The sequence below is a fragment of the Corvus kubaryi genome, unplaced genomic scaffold, assembly GCF_017639235.1.
Source record: "Corvus kubaryi isolate FWS band 111438036 unplaced genomic scaffold, C.kubaryi_AGA036_p1.0 37353, whole genome shotgun sequence".
Classification (NCBI taxonomy): domain Eukaryota; kingdom Metazoa; phylum Chordata; class Aves; order Passeriformes; family Corvidae; genus Corvus; species Corvus kubaryi.
Window position 1 is genome coordinate 1,431,644 of NW_024581115.1, and position 10,206 is coordinate 1,441,849.

At 42.7% G+C, this 10,206-nt stretch overlaps 2 protein-coding genes across 8 annotated transcripts in view; one reads left to right on the forward strand and one right to left on the reverse strand.

Moving 5' to 3' along the window:
- Positions 1-5,899, reverse strand: part of STXBP4 (syntaxin binding protein 4) — an 80,935-nt gene extending 75,036 nt beyond the window's left edge. For 2 of the 7 annotated variants that reach the window (XR_006016716.1, XM_042032377.1), the window contains exon 1: positions 145-349. Coding sequence is in view for 6 of the 7 variants with exons in the window: in XM_042032377.1 (XP_041888311.1) it covers positions 145-212 (68 nt within the window). In the remaining variant the exon portion in view is untranslated. Of the gene's footprint in view, positions 1-144; positions 353-3,945; positions 4,065-4,720; positions 5,268-5,621; positions 5,745-5,767 lie in introns of those variants that run through there. The other 5 variants (XM_042032372.1, XM_042032375.1, XM_042032373.1 and 2 more) reach the window with 5 other exon arrangements.
- Positions 5,874-9,790, forward strand: LOC121666617 (cytochrome c oxidase assembly protein COX11, mitochondrial). Its single transcript, XM_042032380.1, is given in 5 exon segments — positions 5,874-5,979; positions 5,982-6,253; positions 6,320-6,475; positions 7,594-7,719; positions 8,209-9,790. Coding segments are annotated over 5 exon segments (828 nt in total). The 5' UTR covers positions 5,874-5,888; the 3' UTR covers positions 8,392-9,790.
- The last annotated feature ends 416 nt before the right edge of the window (positions 9,791-10,206 follow it).

Consider the following 10,206-nt stretch of genomic DNA (forward strand, 5'->3'; position numbering starts at 1 on the left):
ACTGACACAGAAAAATCTAAATTATAAACTCTGGCTGTTCATGAAAAGAAGCTGAAAATGCCCACAGCTTTTAAATTATCTGTCATGTACTTTGCCCAGTTACAGACTAGAGCAATACCCTCGGAACTGAATGGTTCAGCATACCAGTATAAGAGAGAGAGACCATCAAAACGCTCTGGTTCATCTTCAGCCCCTGGAGAAAGCAAGGACATCCTTCAGCAAGCCAGGAAAAACAAGGACAATGCAACCAAAACACACTGGAGGTTTCCAGTTCAGCCGGATAAAGGTTATGAGCAGGATGATTTCTGCTACCAGCTAAAAAACCCAAACACAGCTCCAGCTGAGCGTCTCTGCCTACTTAATCTTCTCTGAAAGCCTCTGCGTCACATGCACTAATTCACCTAGGGAGGTAATGCTTACTTTTTCTCTCTTTGAAATGGCCATTTAGAGCAACTTTTAAGACTGATAAATGCAAAGGAGAAAATTTACTACACTGTGATTAAGCAGTCTAGATCCCAGCAGCCAAAGGCAAGTGAGATGATTAAAAGAAACTGATTTCCTCCTGCTCTTCCAAAAATTTATTTACATGCTCCCTGCAAACAAGGTCAAAAGCAGTAATTCATGACCTTTCTAAAGCAATCTTCCTAGCAGACTGGATTATGCACAGCCACACAAAAGGGAAAGCCAACAAAGCAGACTGAAAGTATTAATGAAATGAATGCCATTATGCTATTACTTTTCATTCTCAATCATGGTATTGGCCTGTGACATGATCTAACTTGGTTTGTAGACTTTCGAAATACAGCAGCCAAAAGTCAACAGAGAATTTGGGTTATATATTTTCCCTAGAAATGGAAGCTGATGTGCTTTTCTGTGAAAGGGAATGAAACTGCCAAATTTATGTCATTACACTGAGAATAAGACAGAGTCAAATGTATCACCCCTGTTCCCAGAGGGCAGACCTTGCTGACAAGAGGCTTGGTCTTGCAGAGAGATGCACATTTTCAGAAATTCTGAGCACCTGACACCATTTTGGTTAATGACCATTTTCTTCCAGGCTTGCCTCAGAAGAAGCACCCCTACCACTCCCCCTCTCTCTAAAAGATGGTAAGACTGCAGCTTGAAATTAAACTCAACTACCCTGCATTCACTAAGGGCTTTAAGTAGACAGGTGAATCCTCTCTAGCCAAGAGCAACCCTGGGATCAGACGGCATCTGTCAGGTCTGGAGCCATGCAGCAGGAGGGCTCTGCTATGCCAGGAATGCAAATGCTTATCTCAGGCACCTTTTTTTTTTTAAAGCTGCAGTGACTGTGGTTTCATTAGCAGATAATCCTTCTGGGGAAAGGATCCCTTTGCCGAGAGACAACGTGCTGAACAGTGTTCAAATAGAGAGAGGTCAGTCCTGAGAGCCTGCAATGCACACACAGAAGGGGCAGAGTGACACCACAGATTAAGGAGCAGATCAGAGATGGAAATGGGAACATAAAGCAGCCTTCTCAGTTGCCAAAATGTGAAAAGCCCCACTGGAACAGTGATCACATCCATATAGAGATGAAAATTTGCCCCTTCGTAGCCTTTTCTCAATCAGTTCACTCTGCTGGTGCTACTGGAACTACACAAAAGCCATTGGTATTTTAAGCCTCATATCAATTAGATTGGCTCTAGGCAAGGTTACAGAAGATAAAATACCAACAGTTCTTCTCCAACAAAACTACCTCTTATCTTAACAACAGTGGAGTTCAATTTGTGGTATCAATATCAGGAGCATTTGTCAAAATACATCACTCAGACCAACCAATGTCACATTTTCTGCTACAGAAACCCCTCAATTAACACATGGCTCAAGGCTCTGCATTTTCCTTGTTAAAAAGCAGAAAGTTATTTTTATTAAACCAGACACGACAAACTTCTGAACAATTTAAGCAGATATAAAGTAGTATTAAACTTATTGCTCCCATTTTATTAGAGTTATTACCAGTAATACATCACTTGCTCCTCCATCCCTTCTTCAAAGTAAACTGTGCTTTGTTCAGCTTCCTGAACTCACCCCCGAGGCTTCTATCCCTCTTTACCTTCAAATTCTGTTGCTGTGCTGCTTTTAATGAACAACAGCATCATTTCTTCTCTTGCAATTCCTTTGCCTTTCAAGAACATGCTCAGAAGAACACAAGTTACTTTTTACTTACAGAAAGATCTAGGAAAATTGTAACTCAAAACTCCATGAAATTTAGTATAAATGAGTAAAACTAAATTTTCAAGAGTTACCATTTGTTATTAAGTACGATTCCTTTCCAAACAGCTGGAAAACTACTCCATTCTGGCAACATTTGTAATTACAACCTGCCTTTCCCATGGGACGTTTTGCAATGCTTTAGCAACTGAGATGGATTACAGGGTAATTTAGCAGATGACAAAAAGATCTGCAAAATCTTTGGAAGTTTGATTCACAGGATCTTTTTTGTTCTAAATAAACCAAAGGCCTTTTACAAAAATCCTATACAAATCCATTATGCAACTGTAGTCTTTCAGGTTCACTAACCCTAAATTCTGATTTTAAGGACTACAGGCAAAGGAATGCTGTATCAAATATCATGGATGAGCACTCAATATGATCCATCCAAACCCACTCACTATTCAAAATACATTTTGCTGATTAGGTTATAAAGATTAAAAGAAAACATATGTCATTATATGGCAATTGTTAAGCCTGAAAAAAGCTTGGGCAACATTGTAATAGTGGAGAAGCAGGAATGGTTTGAGGCTAACCCCTGTGCAGAAAAGGAAAGTATGATTCAAAGTTTAGGTAAACCTCAGTTAAAATATAACCAAGTCCATTCTTGGAAGCATCGAGACCATCTCCCATAAAAAATAAAAGTACAGAAAATTACAGTCTGCCATCAGCGTGTAGCTGAAGTGCAGTTATAGGTGCCTTTCCTGTTCATCTCTTATGTGAAAAACTGCCTTTGGAATACAGTGAGCTAGGAACTACTCATGTAAACTACTCATCTTTCACGTGACTCTAGCAAGCCACAGCTGTCTTAAAGATATATCTTTGTGATCCCGTACCCCGAATTTCCATCAGCCAAGCAGAGTGTTGCCTTCTTCAGGTCCCAGAAAAGCAAGTTAGTTTTTTTTAATGTTATGTGGTTTTGTTTTTCAAAATAATCAAGTTATTTATGAGGTGGCATAATTTTAAATCTATGCTAAATTGTTTTACAATTTTTCTGAATACTCTTTGCTGGATTCTATTGCACAAGTACAACAAACGTGATCAGTCCAGCAAGAGGTTTTAATTCTGGTTTTGATGACAACATTGGCGTGGTTATTTGGCAGTTTGGGAACGGTCTGGAGTTACAGTTTTCAATCATGACTGAATCCATTTGATTTGACATTCAGAATCTGATCCAACTCTTAAGTGGATAACATTACGTTTTATAGAATCAATACAATTATTATTCTATATCCCATGACATTGGTAAAAATATGATGGTTCCTAAGCACTACATATTAAATATTAAAGGTATAGAGACAGAGTATTCTGAAAAATTAATGCACTGTGACACAAAACCTCCATACCGTATCTTGTGCTACTGCAGGTACTGCAGATGTACAAGGAAGTGATCTACTATATACAAGTATGTTTTCATACTTCAGAAGCATTAAATTAAGAAATCTCTATGCAGGGTTTTATCTCTACAAAACTAGTCCCAACCAAGTGCTGATTAACTTAATGAAAAGCTTAAGGGACATTTTCTCCCTTAATGTGTAAATTCACTGGTGTTGGTGTCAGCTCTTCTACGATGTTACTGCAGACTGCTTTAATATGAAAGTTATTTTTCTTTAAGACTTCATCAAAGCAAGATCCTACCAATGAAACTGCAAGAATTTTCACATTATAATCCAGTAATTGTATTTCTGCATCTAGGCAAAAAAGAGTACTTACTCCTTCTCTGTATTTGTGAGGGGATCTGTACTGGACATCTTCTTAGAAGCTTATTTAAATAAAAGTTCAAAATGAAGAGTTCTGACACATGAAGAACAGGCTCCTACCCAGGATCAAAACTGCAGAAAACAAAAAAGGAGAAACAACTTTCTGAAATTTACATGGCCATTTTAATTTTCAGACACTGAAAACAATCTTATTACTGACTAGTTGAAATCAAACCGGAAAAAGACAACTGCCATTACAAAATGGATACAATTCATTGGTGAAAACAGTTAATGACTTGGACTTTGCTGCAGGTAGTATCAAAACATTTCACATCCTAATTTCCTCTTAATTTATAAGGCAGAAATTAGGGTAAACCTGAATCCCTTGTGATTAAAATCTTGTAAAAAAGGAAAGAACCGATTACAATTCTAAGATGAAGTAATGTAACTGCTGAAGGCAAAGACAATCTCTTTTTTTTTTTCCACTGAAAGTTACTTGGAAAGGGAATGTTACTTGCAACATGATAAGGTGTTCTGTGTGTCTTGTTTTCTCATGTTTTTTTAACTTACTATCTGGTATTTACTGTCTCTGAACTTCTCACATGAAGTATGTGGAACAGGCCAAAACACACAAAATGGGCTTACACACCACTAATGTAGCAAACTCCCAGAAATTCACGTTGTATTTTTATTAGTACTTACAACAGGTTGACAAGAAATACAACCCTGGATGTACTGAACTACAATCATTTCAAAAACTGCAACAAAAGCATTAATGGAAAAAATACCTGTTTGTATCAGTAGCAGCAAATCCTCCTGACCTTGTGAGGTACACTGCTGAACCCTTACATGCCACAGCCCAGAACAGGAATTATTTCCAAGACAAGAGGGACAAGGAACTCTCCCAACACACAGGCAAAGACAGCACAGGTCCTCCTGGCACCAGTGTCACACCACAAACCGTGGCCAAGATACGGCAGAATGCCCAGGTGGTCAGCCTCCACAAAACCACACTAATTCCTGCATGTCCGTATTATCTTGTGTGAAAAAGATGTTAAATGCACTTTGGAATACCACAAATGCTCCTGCAGCAAACGTTTTCAGGTTTTGCTCGCTAAAGGATCAAAAAACCAGGCATCTAAACACAGTGGAAATACCACAGTATGGCTACACTGCAACCTTTACCATTTTCTTATTCAACATGGAAAATGAAGCAGTAGCAGGAGCTGCCAGTCCTTGTATGATTCACGTTACTGGAACAACCACAGGAGAAGAGAAGCACAGCTCTAAAGCAGTAAATTCAAGTATTGCTACAGCAAAGTTTGTTACAGTGCATGGCACCAGCCATATGAAAAACTATTGTTCGTGAACTTGCCTGACTTTGCCCATCCTGAGGTTGCTGCTGTTTACAAACAGCGCTCGCTCCCTTTGCAGCGTGTCAGTATCTGTGCCTGGACAACAAATCCCTACCAATGAATTAACGTGAAACAAAGCACCAGTGGGGAAAAGGAACAAACAAACAACCGGCGTCAAGCGTGCACAAAAGGGCAAAAACTGCAGGGCCCCGGAGTGACCACTCGGAGCGGCCCCGCGCTCAGCGCCCGTCCTGGGGCCGGCAGCACAGAACCTGAGGGATAACCAGGTACCTGCGGGACCAAGGTCATCCCTCAGTACCCTCGTACCACGTACGTCCAGTGCGGTGTCCCTGCGGGACAACCACCCCTCCGGTGACCCCGCTCCTTGCCGGCCTTTCAGTGCCGCTGCCGTCCAGCACAGCCCGCTCAGTGCAGTACCGGGGGCGCGAACCCCGCCGGCCGGGGGGCTGTTCCGGTTACCTCGTACACAACCTGCGCCCGGGCCGTCCCGCCAGCGAGCGAGGAGAGAGCACCCACAGGCGGCTCCGGCGGAACCCCCGCGCTCAGCGCGCTCTGAGGGGCCGCGGCGGGCGGGGATACGATGGCGGCTCGACCCGCCCTCTCCCGCTACCTTCCCGCCTCCACTCCCGCCCTGTTCCCACCTCTGTCCCGCCCCATTCCCCGCCCCGTTCCTTGGCCACCTGTCCCGAGAGCCCCCGCGCTGCGGTCATGGCGTTGTGCGCCCGGAGTTGGGCGGGGTGCGGCCGGGGGCTGCGGCTCGGGGCCTTGCCCCGGCCCGGGCTCTGCGGGACCCGCGGCGTGCGCAGCTCCAACCCTTTCACCCGGCAGCAGGAGGAGGAGTGGCGGCGCCGGAACCGCTCAGCCCTGGGCTACATCGCGGCGGCGGCCGTGGGCATGGTGGGGTTGTCGTACGCGGCCGTGCCGCTCTACCGCCTCTACTGCCAGGTACGGGGGGCCCGCGGCCGGCGCCGGTTCCGCGGGCGCGGGGCCCTCACTGCGCTTCCCTGACAGGCCACGGGGCTCGGCGGGACGGCGGGCGCGGGGCGCGGCGCGGAGCGGATCGAGCGCATGGAGCCCGTGCGAGACCGGGTCATCAGGGTCACGTTCAACGCTGACACGCACGCCAGCATGCAGTGGAACTTCAAACCGCAGCAGAGCGAGATCTACGTGAGTCACCGCCTTCCCCCCGCGCAGAGCCGCGCTCAAGGTTGGAAGAGGCCTTTAAGATCATCCAGGGCACCCGGCACTGTAACCCCTAAACCACATCACCCAGCGCCAGGTCCAGACGCCTCTTGAACACCTCCAGGGATGGTGACTCCACCACCTCCCATGGCAGCTCCTTCCAATACCTGACCACACCAACAGTGAAAAATTTTTCTAATATCTAATCTGAGTCTCCCCTATCTCATCTCAAGGCCATTTCCTCTGGTCCTCTCAGTGCAGGCATGGCAGAAAAGCCCCATCCCCACCTCACTACACGCTCCTGTCAGTAGTTCTAGAGAGCAGTCATGTTCCCCTTGTGCCTCCTTTTCTTGAGACTGAACAACCCCAGCTCCCTCAGCTGTTCTTTGCAAGACATGTTTTCTAGACCTTTCACGAGCTTTGTTGCCCTTTGCTGGCCATGCTCCAGCACCTCAATGTCCTTTTTACAGGACATTGTTTGTAGTTGCCCCTCTGCCACCCCATGAAGCTATCAAAAAAGCTACTGAAACTATATTTACATATACATTTCCTGGTATATACACCACATGTACATGGTATATACACTGCAAAATTATATATATATACACTTAAAAATACATAGTATAACAGTATATCTAAACCTGTAGTGTTTCTCCTCTTGCCCCAATCCTTATAGAAACGGTATTGTTAATTTAAAAAATCACAAATATTTTAACTTTTCTGTTTCAAATTAGTTCTCAAAATAAGGAGTCATGCTTCTTAATAGATTCTGAGTCCAGTACTGAAAGAATAACCTCAGAAATTAAATGCACACCATATATAAATCTGCTTATTAAAAAAGCTCTGTGTGCTGCTGAACTGCTGAGAATAATAGAAGACTCAGGCAAAATGGGTAAGATTAAAAATACATAGAACAGTATTGAAGCTATTAATTTTGAATGAGTGAATTGCATGTAATCAAAAATATTCGTGAAATAACCAATTCGAAACAGCAAAAGAGAAAATGAATTCTAGATAAAGTCTAAAGAACTTAGTTTAAGGGGTGGAGGGCTGCAGTGGATTTAAAAAAAAAATTAAAATCACTGTACAATTATGTTACACAGGTGGTACCAGGAGAGACTGCACTGGCATTTTATAAAGCAAAAAACCCTACTGACAAACCAGTAATTGGAATCTCCACCTACAACGTTGTTCCCTTTGAAGCAGGACAGTATTTCAATAAAATACAAGTAAGTGTGAACAAACCAAAGATTGCATTTTCCTATACACAAACGAAAACAGTTACCTATAAATTAACTCTTTTGTTTTAATCCTGGACACCATTCTTCATATGCCAACATTTTAAGAAAATACCTTGATTTTTTTCAAATGATAAAGTGCATCAATTCATTCTTAGCCTTAGTCTTACACCAAGCTGCTCATCCATCAGAGTGGCTCCAAAATCTGTTATTTAGTACCACTGTGAGGGCAGGAACAATGTGAGCTGGCCTGGCCCCTTGACACCTTTACGCAGTTCATTAAGCTGATTTATTTTTTTCCTGTATCACCATCGTAACAGAATTGCTGTCTTGTTGCTCATCATATTGATCCTTCCCAGGATTTTAGGGGTGTCCAGGGACTGAGAGTTTATTTTTAACCATGAAGATTTCTCTCATGTTGGCAGAGATATAATTTATCATCACTATTGTTGTCTAATTGTGGATTCCCTCCCCCCCCAGTGTTTTTGTTTTGAAGAACAGAGGCTAAATCCTCAGGAGGAAGTGGACATGCCTGTCTTTTTCTACATTGACCCAGAGTTTGCAGAGGACCCTAAAATGGCTAAAGTTGATTTGATCACCCTCTCTTACACCTTCTTTGAAGCAAAGGAAGGACAGAAGTTGCCACTTCCTGGGTATCAGTAATGGGCCTTCTCTACGAAATGTGACTTCTGCTACATGTGAGTGCAAGTTTTGAGGCCATTTTTCCTCGGAAGAAAAAACTCAGGAGTACTGTGCAGTATGAAATTATATTATTAAACCACCATGGGCACATGCTGTTATGAAAGCATATGTATATATACATTTTTTTGAAACCAACTTAATGTATCCCTATTTTTTAGGGATAGTATTTCTTCATCAGACAGTGGAAGGGAACACACTGTTCCTGAAACAGAGAGGGTTTTCTCAGGCCATCTCTTTGTAAGATGTTATCTGAATACTGCAAGGCAAATTTTTAAACCAATGTGTAAATTAAGATTTTCATTTAAATACAGAGGAAAAAAATCAGTTGATTAAGCATCTAAAATTCCATTGCTGGCTCCAGAAAATAACTTGCATGTTAAGTTACTTTGGATAAAGGTAAACCCAGATAATAAATTAAGGTAATTCCATAACTAAACAAAGTTAGACTGTATTTCTGTGTAAGCCTCCCTGGCACAGGAGGATATTATGATTCAGAAGGTGATGCACCCTCTCATGTTATTACTGAATCAGTAGTTAATTTGGTAAGAGCAGACTGCTCTAAACTGTCATCATGAGAACAGTAATTTAAGTGTAAGCGCATCAGATCTGTGGGATGGTTTCCATTTGGAAACACCATCTTATTTCCTTGTTGTGTCCCACTCATTTGAAGTATCTGTGCTGCTAATGAGTGCTCTTTGCCTCTGCAGAGGGCTGTACTCTGAGCACCTCCACAAGACACAAGCTGGGCTTGTGTCTGACATGCTTTGAGGGGATGGCAGTGCATAAACAGCTGCTGTGAACTGCAGCTAAATGAACAACATAGGTGTCTCCTCAAAAACCAAAATCAGCCTTTTCAGAGGCTGAGTTGGCCAAAGCCTGCCCAGCAGTGCAGCAGCTCTTCAGGTGGACTCTTTACCATCAGAACACGTAAGCCTCTATTTATGTAACTTTTGGTCATTATCTGTGGGGTAGGTCTAATAACACTTTATCACTGCCTTGCAAACCAGGAGCGAGTTGCAGAGCAAGTTCAAGTAACCTGCTCATTTTCAGACAGAAATTAATCTCAGCCAGTATCTCTTCTGCTGGGCCAGGTCTTTGTACCCCTTCCAGCAGAGAAGATCTAATAAAGTAAGGCTAGTGTTGGTTAGCTTGGACTCTGAAAAGGCAATGAGTATTTCAGAACTAACTTCCAGTTACTTCAGTCTCAATTATATTCGCATACAGTAGTTTAAAAAATGCTTTTTTGAAAAGAAATGGATGCTACCTTTACAGTGCATTATTGTACCAGTTACTTATGTTGGTTGAACAGATTCTGGATGACATACAGGTCTTTACTGTATATTAAAGATTGAAAACTTGTCATCATTTCGTCTCTATAATGCATTTTATCCAGCAGAACAAGTGAAGCCCACACAGATGAAATACATCTGTATGAAGATTGTTACACTGGGGAAACTGCAACACGTGTATCAAACAACGAGGCCCGCAGAAAAGAATATGTATGGACCAATTCTTGATGGATGTTTCAGAGATGTTTATTTCTCCAGCCACATGGCTGAGGATCTGCCGAGGAACTCTCACAGTCACAGGACCCGAGGGTCCTTGCCCACACAGGGGAACACAAAACAACCAATGGGGAACAAGGCTGACCAGGGGCAGGGCCCCAACAGAAGATAGCAGCAAGCTTTGTAATTCCAGTATGCTTCAGGAAAAAAAAAGGAGTATCAAGACTAATATTTGACTCCAGACTAGGGGAAAAAAAAAACTTCTTACCTC